This window comes from Mytilus californianus, unplaced genomic scaffold (assembly GCF_021869535.1).
Source record: "Mytilus californianus isolate M0D057914Y unplaced genomic scaffold, xbMytCali1.0.p SCAF_7, whole genome shotgun sequence".
NCBI classification, from domain to species: domain Eukaryota; kingdom Metazoa; phylum Mollusca; class Bivalvia; order Mytilida; family Mytilidae; genus Mytilus; species Mytilus californianus.
In genome coordinates this window covers 112,013,146-112,028,858 of record NW_026262723.1, presented here as the reverse complement: position 1 = coordinate 112,028,858, position 15,713 = coordinate 112,013,146, and the positions used below count along the sequence as shown (strand labels likewise).

General features: G+C 33.2%; 1 protein-coding gene across 1 annotated transcript in view; it reads right to left on the bottom strand.

Annotated features, from left to right (window-relative positions):
- The window catches only part of LOC127710205 (coiled-coil domain-containing protein 57-like), a 62,802-nt gene that overhangs the window by 26,348 nt on the left and 20,741 nt on the right, over nucleotides 1-15,713 (bottom strand). The window contains exons 5-6 of the mRNA XM_052215965.1: nucleotides 15,366-15,487; nucleotides 12,578-12,666 (exon numbers count right to left, since the gene is read on the bottom strand). Coding sequence (XP_052071925.1) covers nucleotides 12,578-12,666; nucleotides 15,366-15,487 — 211 coding nt within the window. The remainder of the gene's footprint in view (nucleotides 1-12,577; nucleotides 12,667-15,365; nucleotides 15,488-15,713) is intronic.

Sequence of the window (15,713 nt, the reverse complement as noted above, 5' to 3'; positions counted from 1 at the left end):
GAGGTGTGAAGGTTCAAAAGAACCTTATCAGACAGACATGTACACCTCACAATTGTTCCATACCCTATTTGACTTATTGCTTATAATATCTGAGAACTAGACCAAACCATAAACACTTAAAATTGTCCAATGAACCATGAAAATGAGGTTGAGGTCAGAAGAAACCTGCCAGACAGACATGTAAACCTGACATCGTTTCATACACCAAATATAGTGGTCCTATTGCTTATAGTATCCGAGAAATAGACCAATAAACCAAAACTAAACATTGTCCAATGAACCAATAATTGAGGTCAATAAGGTCAAGGTCAGATGAAACCGGTCAGACAGACATGTACCCCTTACAATTATTCCATATACTAAATATGGTTGACCTATTGCTCATAGAATCTGAGATACAGACTTGACCACGTAACTTTAACCTTGATCACTGATCCATGGAATAAGTAGGGGTCAGGTGAACCCTACCTGACAGACATGTAGATGTTGCAAGGAACCCATACCAAATATAGTTATCCTAATACTCTTAATAATCGAGTATTTCACTTAACAAAAAAACTGTAATTTTTTTACAAGCAGTCACTGAACCATGAAATGAGGTCAAGGACAATGGACATATGACAGACGGAAACTTGGAAAAAAAAGGTATCTGCACACAAGGTATGAAGCATCAAGGTCTTCTACATTCTGAAATATAAAGCTTTAAACAAATAGTTTACACCATTGGCGTTGTCACCACCGCCGCCGCCAGATTGTAATACCTAGGTCTCGTATAATGCGACTTTTGTTGCTGGCCAGACAAAAACCGTGAAGGTCAAATGATGTAGTCTATCTTATGTTATGTGATGATTTTAGATATGGTACTTGTTAAGATCATTACTTCCTGTAAAGAAGTACAAAAACTTTACAATGGTTAATTTGGTCTTCTCAAGTGGTGTGAATGCAAGTGAATTTCCGTATATTAATTTTGTTATGACTTGTGGCCGGAAAAAACACTTAATATCAACCAAAATTGTCCTAAAATACCTTTCCTTTTATCTCATTGGTTAAAAGAAAACTTTTCTTTCTTTGGAAGAACATACATAGCTATTCATAATCTTACATGAAAGAATGTCGGAATTTACTAAATTTATTTTAAAGCTATCAAACATGTTGGACGAACAAGATGTTTCTAAAATAATGTTAGTGATACAACTGGATTGTGAAGAAATTGCTGAGGATGAAGAATTTTCACATCTCAAGTTTCCATCTCATTTGTTACGATATTTATGGAAAAGAAATTATTTCTCCAAACAGGATCTGAATCCATTAATCGATCTACTTGATACCATTGAAAAATATGATATAGTACGTCTAATACATGAATATATAGGACATGCTATTTAAGGATACAACCTACAACTTCAGTTAAACTTTGGAATGTAAATAATTGTACATAATTTGTTTTAATTATTTATTGTGACAAGCGTATTGTGATTAACTACAGAAGTGAGAAGAATAGATACCCAAACAAACAGACATGAGGAGAACAATCATCAACTGTAAAATTACTGCACATTTATTGACTGTTTACAAAAAATTCCTCATCACCAAATGATTATGTAATGCACTGCTGACAGATTTAAACTTAAAGGACTTGAAAATAAAAATCAAAACAGTGTTCACAGTTTGTACAAAGAAATGTCATCCTAACAGGACATGTTATTCTGAAAATGAGAAGACCTGTTTTTGTATTAACTCTTAAATGCCTCGACCTCATGTTTGGTGGAAAGGCTGCCATTACTATCAGAAATATATCATGTCATGCAAAAAATAGCTAACAATTAAACACTTAATGGACTTGAAATTCAGAATGAAAAGACAACTGCTTATGAAGTTAATACTCATCACTGGACACTAAGTGACTAGTAATCATTAATTCATCAAAAGGAACTGTAAAATAACTCATAACATTAATATTCTACTCATTTTGTGACTTGCTAGAAAATATCTATTTTTAAACACAGATGATCAAATAAATTTGGTTTTATTTGGACTTGTATGATTTATCATATAATGGAATGATGTTTTGCTTTGCATGGTAAATGAAGCTACATTATACATTCAATAGTTGACCAATTGCTTATGTTATATGAGGAACTGACCTAGCCATGAATACTTTATACTTAACAATAAGAATGATGAACCCTACCATACTGACATATAAACCTTACCATTATTCAATGCACTATATATATATATGTACTATGTTACAGCCCTAGATAAAGCCGACAAGGACTGGGCTACTTGGTTGAGTGGGCTAGGGGGCTGGACACAGTGCAGGTGGAGGTGCCACGATATCACAGAAGCAAGGGTTTGAATCCCGCCGAGGAAAAAAAGCAAATTTGCAGATCTAACATTGTTGGGCTAAATTTGAGACGAATTATATATATATATATATATATATAAACGCCTAAAAAGTGTACACAACAACACCAATAACAAAAAAAGGAACTATAAATGTAATTATTTATAAATATTTCGGATAACAGATATCCTTCATCAGTAAATATGATTGTGATGTTGAATGAATCATATATCAGTCTACTTAGATTAAACTATAACAATCTTGAAATTTATACAATAAAAAAGTCAAACCGAACATCAGGTAAGACGCTTGCACAATTCTAAATATGTGTTAAACACGACATAGGTTATATGACTAATTACAACAGAGAGTTCAAATATATGCTTTAAATAAAAATAATAATGTGCGATATGAACTAGCACAATTCTAAAGCTTTAATGGTGACGACATTTATGATGTTACAAGAACGATTGCGTCAATAAGAATTCCAAATAAACAGCACTGAACGATCTAAATTTGTAAATATTTCAAATTTGACAACGGTAGAGTAGTTACAACAGAGTCTGCGTATTTAAACATCGCAAACAAACGGCCGTTAAAATATGATAATAAAGGTTAACTAGTTGAACGTGGCTTGGTACTTTTACATCCCTCAAAAAATTAAGCAATTTAAATTGGTATATTCAACAGATTTTAGAGATGAGTAAGGTAAAGAAATAGAAACAGAGACTGTAATAATAAGCAATATAACCCAAATGTGAAGCACTGCATGGAGTAGAACTACATCTTTTCATTTATCCCATTTGGTGCCAAAGTTGTTAATTTTCTTATCCAAAATCTTTCCCGAGTGAGTCTATCCTCCCTAGACCAAGCAGAGTTGTGGTCAATGATTGTAATGGTCAGTCGATTGAGATCTGTCTTATACCAATTTAAATTGCTTAATTTTTTGAGGGATGTAAAAGTACCAAGCCACGTTCAACTAGTTAACCTTTATTATCATATTTTAACGGCCGTTTGTTTGCGATGTTTAAATACGCAGACTCTGTTGTAACTACTCTACCGTTGTCAAATTTGAAATATTTACAAATTTAGATCGTTCAGTGCTGTTTATTTGGAATTCTTATTGACGCAATCGTTCTTGTAACATCATAAATGTCGTCACCATTAAAGCTTTAGAATTGTGCTAGTTCATATCGTACATTATTATTTTTATTTAAAGCATATATTTGAACTCTCTGTTGTAATTAGTCATATAACCTATGTCGTGTTTAACACATATTTAGAATTGTGCAAGCGTCTTACCTGATGTTCGGTTTGACTTTTTTATTGTATAAATTTCAAGATTGTTATAGTTTAATCTAAGTAGACTGATATATGATTCATTCAACATCACAATCATATTTACTGATGAAGGATATCTGTTATCCGAAATATTTATAAATAATTACATTTATAGTTCCTTTTTTTGTTATTGGTGTTGTTGTGTACACTTTTTAGGCGTTTATATAATTTATTTATTGTGTACATGTATCGTTACTCGTAACGATCCAGCGCCCTCGTGGGAAAAATCGTTGACTATTATTCAGACGTTTTATATATATATATATATATATATATATAGTTGACTATTGCTTATAGCATAAGAGAAACAGCCCTGTCCACCGAAACATAAAATTGATCGCTGATACATAAAATAAGGTCAGGGTAGGGTGAACCTCGTCTGACACACTTTACACCTCGCAATGAATACCTTACAATCATGTCATACAAAAATATAGCTTGCTTAATGACATGAAAAATTGAACTAACATTGACCAATGAATTAAAAAAAAAGGATAAGGTCAGGTATACCCTCCCATAAGGACATGTTCACCTTACAATCAATCCATACATCAATTATATTCAGTTGACCTATTGCTTATAGCATCTGAAAGATGAAACTAACGACGAAAAATTAGAGTTGACCAATGAACTTTGAAAATGGGATCAAGGTCATAGAGAGATTTTAACCTTACAATCAGTCAATATACCAACACAAAATAAAGTTGACCTTTTGTTACAGCATAATATAAACAAAAATAACTAACAGACTTAATGTTGATCACTAATCCATGAAATGAGGTCAAGGTCAAGTAAACCTGGCTGACAGACATCTATACCTTGCATCATTTTACATACAAAATATAGTTGTCTTATTACTCATAATAAGTAAGAACATTATGCGGTAACTGTATAAGCAGTCGATGAACCATGAAATGAGTTCATGGACAATGGACCAGACTGAAACTTCACAACAAAAGGCATCTGTATACAAGATATGAAGTCATCTACCATCTAAAACAAGTAATTTTCATTAAAGTCACTGGAATGGCATCACTAAATTGAATTTTGAGACATTCCAGCAGGAGAGACAATGACCAGTAGAGGAGATAATTATTAGAACTTTAAGTATAAGAAGATTAGTAGACTGTAACTTAATCATCCCTATCACTCTGTAAGTGTGCTTTGTATAAGTTTCAAAAGTGGCTGCATAACAACGATTGTCATTAAGAGCCCATTTCCTTTTAAAGGAAATGTAAAGTGACAATTTTGACAATCTGTCGAAGTGTTTCAAAGTATTAAAGTATCTTTGTGGTCTCCTGGTTCTTCAAGAGATTGATAAATAATCTAGCATGACATTGCAAATTTTTACTAAAGACTAAAGATAATATATATATTGGCTATTTCATGACGTGGAAAGGTCATCTTATATTCCATTTCTGTTCTCTTGGTTATTTCTGTTATTAGCATGCTGTGTCATTGAAAAATAGCAACACTTTTTGTAGAAATAAATAGTATTTATGTTAATGTATTTTCAGATAATGTGCCTTGTTCTGAAATTCATTGATATTCTGCATAACTTTTATGACTTTTGTGTATAAATAATTATAAAGAAAAGTTTAGAAATTTGCTGAATCACCTAGCAATAGATAATACTTTGTAAATATAACATTTGTGTAATCATTATCTAAAAATAAAGATGCAAGTTACAAGTCTTTCACGCTTTTGGTATTAATCTATCAATCAGTAACAGTTATAGAATATATTTCATAAATTACTTCCAGGTCGTAATTCCAATTTTCATATATTTTTATTTTTCAATATTGTGAAAACTTTGGCAGTATACAAATAAATTAGATATTGAAAAAAAATGCAGCTTTTGCAAATTTTAAGTTCACATAAAATTACAATTTTTTAAAACAAGAAATTACAAACACTTAACAACAAGATTGGTAAAAAGTCCCAAAACTACCATAAAATTGGTCAAATCAACATGACGGTCCAATATGGTCAATAACCGATGATGACAACCAATCATTCCAAATATCAGTGGTTTCTGTAAAACAGTCTCAGATTTGTTGCTTTCACAAGGTTTAATTGTCACTTAAAATACTAAGTATGAGAGCCTTCATTCAGTTGGTATCAGAAGAGTTGCTTTCACAAGGTGTGATTGTCAAAATACTTTTAAACAAGAATGTGTCCATAGTACACGGATGCCCCACTCACACTATCATTTTCTATGTTCAGTGGACCGTGAAATTGGGGTCAAAACTCTAATTTGGCATTAAAATTAGAAAGATCATATCATAGGAAACATGTGTACTAAGTTTCAAGTTGATTAAACTTCAACTTCATCAAAAACTACCTTGACCAAAAACTTTAACCTGAAGCGGGACAGACGGACGGACAAACGGACGCACAGGCCGAAAAACATAATGCCCCTAGGTGGGGCATAAAAAAAATAGTCAAAGTTCCATAACTGTAACCATAACTGTAAAAGTGGTAGGATCAAAATGAAGGTAACATTTGATCAACAACACACGATGGCAAACAATCCTGACAAATATCAGTGGTTTTCGTAAAATGGTCTCATAGGAGTTGCATTCCCAAGGTGTTATTGCCAAAATACTGTGGATTCATTATTATTCGTTGGATACCACTTTTTGTGGATTTCGTGGATTTCTTGGGTACAGGAGAACCATGAATTTAAATGTTCAACGAATTACAAATTTTCTGTAAGGTTGTATAGACCAGTTTTAACAGAATCACGAAATCAAATATCCACAAAAATGCAAGTTTTCCTCAATCCACGATAATTGATACCCACGAAAATGAATCCACAGTACTCAGATGGAACAGATGAGTGCCCCCAAGGATAATATATGATGCAATACCAAACTTGAGAACTTGAGACTACCACAATTTAACTCTTGACCACTTGACCTTTAAAAAGATCACAAGGCCAAGGTTTTAGTACCCTTTGTGTGTGTATACAGTTATTTCTTATTGTGTTTTTAATATTAAGCTTGCAATTTAAGCATGTAAACTTTTTGCACTCTACGACCTTTGACCTTGGGTGCAAATAAAAGGTTGCATGAACTGAAGATTATTGGTAAAGGTCCCATGTCTCTATGACTTCCAGTTCTCAAAATATAATTTTTCAAAAATTGAGTAAAATATTTCAAGGGAAATCACTCTTTAAAGGGTATGACAAAATAATTGTTTATGTTTATTAACATTGCAATCTGTTCCTGTACATGTTGCCATTTTCAGATCTATTCTATCTGTAACAATTTTTAAGATTTACGCAAATAAAAGAAATTGTTTCAAGGGGATGATGAAATCCTACGCAGGGTCATCTGGTAATACTTCGTAATGAGATCTACCCATTGTCCAAATAAGGTCATGATATCTTCAAAAGCAACAAGGGGCTATGTCAAAAAATAAACAATAAAAGGGAGATTACTTCTAAAGGGGATGATGAAATCCTACACAGTGTCATCTGGTTATACTTCATGATGAGGTATATCGATGTCAGATCCAAATTTGCTCATGATAACTTCAATAGAACTAGGGGGAGACCATGTCAAAAAAATGATGGAAGAAAAAAAAAAGACCTTAAAAAACATAAGAAATTAGACCTTAAAGAAAGGATACTGGATATCCATCAATGACACAAAATCAGTACATGCACAGCAAAAAACTCAATCAAAGAGCTGAAAGCTCTGAGGAAAATGACGCCACTGTCTCTAATATTGTGATATTTTTTATGCAAGTCTTGATTTTCACATACCGTAATAAGTTTAACATTGCAACATGCCTCGTAAGCATATAATTGATATTCGTATATGTGTCTGTTTTTTCAATACAAATGAATAGGTCAAGACTACCTGAATGATCTACAGTATCCAATTACTACTGGCTGTTTTTTTGTATAAATAAATAGGTCAAGACTACCGGAATGATCTACAATATCCAATGACTACTGGCTGTTCTTTTGTACTAATAAAAAGGTCAAGACTATTTGAATGATCTACAATATCCAATGACTACTGGCTGTTCTTTTGTACATATAAATAAAGACTACCTGAATGATCTAAAGTATTCTAAGTAATGTGATTTTTTTCTTGCAATTACATTTTTCTAAATCAAGAATATAGACTACTAGTATCCTTTTCGAACCAAATGATTATGAAGAGCCTGTTGTTAGCAAGCTCTTATACCCCACATACTCATTAAATAAGTTACTAGTGACCTAGTTATTTCTGTTACTTGAAGCAAATTATATTTCTGTATATTTAAACAATAGTAATATATTGTTTTACTAGTTTTATTTCACCTTGAAGATTAGACAAATAGGGATACTCCTTCGATTTTTTATTTCATGTCAGTCAGGTCGCTTTATATGAAACTTGAAACCACTTCTCTGCCATATTGTTATTTTATAACAACTCTGCCCTTGACCATGTTGACCCATGTAATTGATATTCATTCTTTAACCATATATCATAGTCAGTTATTGTTTGATTTTGCACTCCCACACCACCTTTCATGTCTTTCAGGTCAAATGTCTGTCTCCATTTAAGTTAATGACATTGAATAATCATGGTATTAAACACAATTTCATTAGTGATAATGCTGTTCTCATGGGTCACCATATATTCAACTTGGGTAGCATTCCAGTTATTGAAATTTGTGTCAGATTAGAACAATGATCTAGATCTTTAGGAATGGATCTTATAATTTAATATGGAGCAATAGTATGGGACCCCTAAACGGTAACCAAAAAAAACAAGCTTGAAAGGATACAATGTCAAGCGGCAAAATCTATCACCAGAGATTACAAGTCAAAAGAGGATGGACGGGATACGTCTCTAAAATGCTTGCTGAACTGGAACTACAGCAAGATTTCCAGACAAGACGAACAAAGCGTTGAAGCCAGAAGTTAATATTTATGTAAAAAGTAGCTGAGGGGCTGATTCCCGCTATTGAACCATACTGTCATTCTATAATATCATTGCTTAAGTATTTCTGTATTGGCCTTGTTATTGATCCATGTCTTGAGTGTATTGGTCTGAGGCGAAGCTGAAGGCCAATACTGCTGGCCGAGGACCAATAATAAGGCCAATACAGAAATACACTAATAGTATCTTTATTAATTAACTACAGTTTTACAATATTTTTTTTATTTCATTTCACAAGAGATTAACATTTTTACCTTAAAGTGGAACTATCCAAATCTCAGTTTCCTTTTATAAGATGCAATATCTAATGATTCGGTGCCATTTGACTGCTGGCCAAGAACCAATAATAAGGCCAATACAGAAATACACGTAATAGTAGCTTTATTAATTAACTACAGTGTTACAATATTTTTTTTATTTCATTTCACAAGAGATAAACATTTTTACCTTGAAGTGGAACTATCCAAATCTCAGTTTCTTTTTATTAGATGCAATATCTAATGATTCGGTGCCGTTTGAAGTATCTTCAGCCTTTTCTCATCTGATGAATTTGTCTACCCTTTCCAGTCACTATAAAGTGTTACAACTTTAATTTAGACACAACACATAAATAGTAATTGGAAAGGTACTGCCATTGCATGTGTAATGCAAATATATTTAAAAAAATAATAATGTAAGAGTTGAAATTGATACAACTATCCATAAGCCAATTGACCAAAGAACGAAGATTTGCACAATTACAGAATGCATATGCCTGGTTCGGGTTTAAAAATAAACGACCGTTTAAATACAAAACATGAGAAGCGACAGTAAACAGTAAAAATCGATTTTGTACCATCGACATGATGAAATTATGAGGTCGTCAAGAAATGAACTTTGTGATAATTTACTCGTTCCCCAAACCTGAAATAATCCCATCGTCTACTTTCAAAATGCTTTTTAAATGAATGGAACCGTCTTTAACCTAAAATATATGCCATACTGAACGTTTCAGCTTGTTTATGGTGAGTAAACCTGCATCTTATAAACAACTGTTTACTTTCAGTTTGAGTTTATCGTGACTTACGATCTAAAAACTAGAGACGTTCCGAAATCCTGTTTTGTAAACAAAGATTCATACGCACCGCGTGGGTATTCAAACCGTATTACTAATTTCCGATTTGTATAATCTTCATAAATCTGGATAAAGACCAGTTTCTATCCAATGGATATCACAAGAGTGCACACGCTGAAATGTCTCGCCTTCTTTACTAATCATTGATATTATGTTGATAGTCCTAAATATAAAGCTTTATTACAACTGTCACATAAACTTAACATTAACCAAGTAAACTAAACATTGACCAATGAACCATGAAAATGAGGTCAAGGTCAGATGAACCATGCTAGGCAGGCATGTACAGCTACCAATTCTTCCATATAACAAATATAATTGACCTATTGCTTATAGTTTAAGAAAAACAGACCAAAACACAAAAACTTAACACTGAGCAATGAACCTTGAAAATGAGGTCAAGGTCAAATAAAACCTGCGTGACTGCCAAATAGATCATAAAATATTTCCATTCACCAAATATAGTTGAACTATTGCATATAGTATTAGAAAAAAGGACCAAAACTCAAAAAACTTAACTTTGACCACTGAACCATGAAAATGAGGTCAAGGTCAGATGACACCTGCCCGCTAGACATGTACACCTTACAATCATTCCATACACCAAATATAGTAGACCTATGGCATACAGTATAAGAAAAACAAACCAAAACACAAAAACTTAACTATAACCACTGAACCATGAAAATGAGGTCAAGGTCAGATGACACCTGCCAGTTGGACATGTACACCTTACAGTCCTTCCATACACCGAATATACTAGACCTATTGCTTATAGTATCTGAGATATGGACTTGACCACCAAAACTTAACCTTGTTCACTGATCCATGAAATGAGGTTGAGGTCAAGTGAAAACTGTCTGACGGGCATGAGGACCTTACAAGGTACGCACATACCAAATATAGTTGAACTATTGCATATAGTACTAGAAAAAAAGACCAAAACTCAAAAACTTAACTTTGACCACTGAACCATGAAAATGAGGTCAAGGTCAGATGACACCTGCCCGCTAGACATGTACACCTTACAATCATTCCATACACCAAATTTAGTAGACCTATGGCATACAGTATAAGAAAAACAGACCAAAACACAAAAACTTAACTATAACCACTGAACCATGAAAATGAGGTCAAGGTCGGATGACACCTGCCAGTTGGACATGTACACCTTACAGTCCTTCCATACACCGAATATACTAGACCTATTGCTTATAGTATCTGAGATATGGACTTGACCACCAAAACTTAACCTTGTTCACTGATCCATGAAATGAGGTCGAGGTCAAGTGAAAACTGTCTGACGGGCATGAGGACCTTGCAAGGTACGCACATACCAAATATAGTTATCCTATTACTTATAATAAGAGAGAATCTAACATTACAAAAAATCTTAACTTTTTTTCAAGTAGTCACTGAACCATGAAAATGAGGTCACGGACATTGGACATGTGACTGACGGAAACTTCGTAACATGAGGCATCCATATACAAAGTATGAAGCATCCAGACCTTCCACCTTCTAAAATATAAAGCTTTAAGAAGTTAGCTAACGCCGCCGCCGCCGCCGCCGGATCACTATCCCTATGTCGAGCTTTCTGCGAAAAAAGTCGCAGGCTCGACAAAAATGATTCCGATTTTCACTTTTATTAATGATTGTAAAGTTGAAATGGCATGAAAGGCTGACATTATTTAGGAGAACTATTTTGTCTAGCGATTGCTGATCATTGGAGGGTAAAAAGTCCAACACCATAACAAAACGGATCTATTTATCATGTATACATACCAATTGTTTACGATTGTAAGTATAAGACGTGCATAAAAGTGAAAGCTCGAATAAATATGAAAAATATAACAAAGGGATAGATCCAAATACCATTTAATAACAAAAAACATATGGACAGGTCAAGATATCTTTTTGGTAAATAAAATAAAAGTATGTAAACTGGTTCCCGTCCGACTACAACACTTTGTTCGAGTGTAGCGTAATACAAGCAGATTCCAGTTAGTATGTAAAATAGTAAATATGAAACCGAGTGCGGTAGGCTGATGCCATAATCGACTTCCGTAAGTTCTGGTCAATGGTATCGGAAACATGCCGCTGATAGCGTCATTTTCCAAAAACTTATGAACAGCGCATTTATTGCTGTTCTTCATCTCATAGTTACAGTGAGACCATCTACACAAAGCCAAAATAAAATCTCACCTCACTACAAGTTTAAGACGTCCCCTAGCACCAGTGTGATAAGAATTCTTTGCAAACTGACAGTAACACCACAACCATGAATTGAAGAACAAAGCCAGGGGGTAATATCAATAGAATAAATCTGGCAAAGAAATCAAACATTAACTTTCATAATAGTCTTGTTTCAAGCCTAAAAATAAGTTTGGTTTTAAAAATGTCACTTCTAGCTTTTGAGTCAGTTGGTCAGTCAGTACCCATAACAGGGTTTTCACTAAGAATTTTTTAAGGCAATCTAGGGACTCTTCATTTTTTGACATGGTGAGTGATTCAGTAAGGAAAAGACACTGTCTTCCTATATGATTTATTATTGCAGTTTTCCTTTACAAAATTGAGCAAGGAAATTAAATCTAATTTGGATTATTTTTTTAATTTTGCAATAGAATGGTGATATGTGTGCTCACTTGATGCAACTTTTAAAAATCGAAGTGCATCCTTGGACTCACCAGTTTTGAAAATGAGTCCAGAAAGATTTTCATGAGTCCTGAACTCATGGACTCACCTTAGTGAGAACCCTGCCCATAAACAGTTTTTTTTTTTTCTTTTTGCAAAATCATTAAACAAATAATAAACTATAGTACTAATTCTTACCTTAAGTTCAAATTCCAGAACTTTACTGTTCATTTCATTAATGTTAATTCTGAACTCATGTTCTCTCTTTTTCAGTACATCTTCATAACCTGTTGTTTAACCAAAATTTATATATTAATCCACTTTACTCTTTTATGCATTTTTCAGTATTTCAAAGTTTGAAGCCCTGTCAGTGTTCATGAAGGTAATATTTATATATTGACTTGAGAGGGAATTTCCAGATGTCTTTTTTCTCCCTAAATCCTTAGATAGGTTGAAAAGAAATAACAGTTGTACAGAGGTACTTTTGCTTGATCAAATGAAATATTTTTGTTCTTGGTCCATATTCCATTTCTATTAAAAAAAGATCTTTCAAGACCTAATGAAAAAGCCAATGTCTTTTTATTCAGAATTCTGCTACAGGTGTTTAACAACTTACACTTTGTCTTGAAAAATGTATAAGAGATGGTTCACCTTTTCTAAAACCAGTTTTGCAGTCTAAACCAAAAATTAGAATTTTTCTTACTGAATAAGAGCATCCATGGCAATATTTTCAGAGAGATTTAAATCAAAATATTATATGTTATTTGGGATCTTCATAAGTTCAAAATAGAACTTGAGTAAGAGTGGACATTATTGAAAATAGCTATTTATATTTTACCATTGACAACAAGAGCACAGAAACTTTTAACAAGGATTTGGACATATTAATGAATGGCCCCCGAGATGATGCCTTGTAAAATCAAATTGCAATAAAATGCTCCGCAGGGCGCAGCTTGATACGACCGCAGAGGTCGAACCCTGAACAGTTGGGGCAAGTATGGACACAACATTCAAGCTTGATACAGGTCTGAATTTGGATTGTGATTAAATATTTGACACAGCATAGGTTTCTGACACAGAATGAATGTGGTCTAAGAACTTAAAAATTTTAAATTGGACATTCACCTATTATGGTCCAATATCCAAAATCTAAATACATGGTTAGATTCAGCATATCAAAGAACCCCAAGAATTCAATTTTTGATGAAATCAAACAAAAGTTTTATTTTAGACCCTTTTGACCTCAATGTGGACAAAGTTGATAACGGGGCCCAAAAATCAAAAATCTAAATACATGGTTAGATTCCGCATATCAAAGAACCCCATATATTCAATTTTTGTTGAAATCAAACAAAGTTTAATTTTGGACCCCGATTTGGACCAACTTGAAAACTGGGCCCATAATCAAAAATCTAAATACATGTTTAGATTCAGCATATCAAAGAACCCTAAAAATTCAATTTTTGTTAAAATCAAACTAAGTTTAATTTTGGACCCTTTGGACCTTAATGTAGACCAATTTGAAAACGGAACCAAAAATTAAGAATCTAAATACACGATTAGATTCGGCATATCAAAGAACCCCAATAATTCAATTTTTGATGAAATCAAACAAAGTTAAATTTTGGACCCTTTGGACCTCAATGTGGACCAATTTAAAAACGGGGCCCAAAATCCAAAAACTTAATACACGGTAAGATTCAGCATATTAAAGAACCCCAAGAATTCAAGAATAAAACCCCATTGAAATTGATCAAGAAATAAGCAATTTATACGAAGTATCTTCTTTTGCACAATACTGTGCAATTGAATATTTCTTGCTATTGCGCAATACTGTACAATTGACAATTTCTTGCTATTGCGCAATATTGTACTATTGGATATTTCTTGCTATTGCGCAATACTGTGCAATTGAAGATTTCTTGCTATTGCGCAATACTGTGCAATTGAAGATTTCTTGCTATTGTGCAATACTGTGGAATTGAAAATTTCTTGCTATTGCACAATACTTATTATATAATAATTTACACATCCTGTTTGGTGTGTATCTCCTACCATATCATTATTATTTGCTTTTAAATATAAATCAGAAATAACCAACTTAAAATGGAAAATTTTAAAAGAAAAAAAAAAATCCCCCCCCCAAATTTTTTGAACCCCCTTATGATTCATCACCCCCAAACTCAATCCCAGCCTTCCCTTTGTGGTATGGTACCTTGCAGTACAATTTCAGAGAGATCCATACACTTGAACACAAGTTATTGTCTGGAAACTAGAAAAATGCTTATTTTTGGCCCCTTTTTGGCCCCCAATTCCTAAACGTTTAGGGCAATTACCCCCAAACTCAATTCCAGCTTTCCCTTTGTGATATGGAACCTTGTAGTACAATTTCAGAAATATCCAAACACTTACACACAAGTTATTGTCATGAAACTAGAAAAATGCTTGTTTTTTGCCCCTTTTTTGGCCCCTAATTCCTAAAATTTTGAGGCAATTACCCCCATGATCAATTACAGCCTTCCCTTTGTGATATGGAACCTTGTGGTACAATGTCAGAGAGATCCATACACTTACACACAAGTTATTGTCTGGAAGTTACAAAAATGCTTATTTTTGGCCCCTTTTTGGCCCCTAATTCCTTAACTGTTGGTACCATAACCCCCAAAATCAATCCCAACCTTCCTTTCGTGGTATTGAACCTTATGGTAAAATTTCATGGAGATCCATTCACTTTAACTAAAGTTAGAGTGCGAAAACCAATGTGTCTTCGCCTTGTTAATTCTTTTATTATAATATTGGTGATAGTAGTTACAGTGTAAAAAAGGCAGAGAAAATACAAAGGGGGCAGTAAAAAATTGCATTATACTGGTATCATCAAATCTTTAGTACAACCGTCAGTTATCTGCCTTCTATTTTCTTGTTAGTATATAAATTATGATGACAATTTCATTCCAGATCTATAAAACAGAACAAATCAATAATTTACTTGTTTCTAATTCCCTCCTCTGAGTATCAAGCTCTTCTTCAACTTCTGTCATTTTACGCTGAAGATTTCTTTTGAACTGCTCAAATTCTTTTCTTTCGTCTTGTAACTCAGCATCTTTATTGCTGTAGTAAAGTAAATGAAATTATTTTGGACTGTGTTTATTTCACAATTGTGTTTCTGAATGAACAAACAATTCATTCTTGAAAGCTTCAGTTACATAGTGTTTTTTTAACCTAAAAAAATATTATAACAAAACCCCACACATGAAATGACCAAGAACTGGCCTAATTGTGAAAATATTATGTAAATCAATGAACCAAAAAAATTTTGAATATGTAATGTAAATTA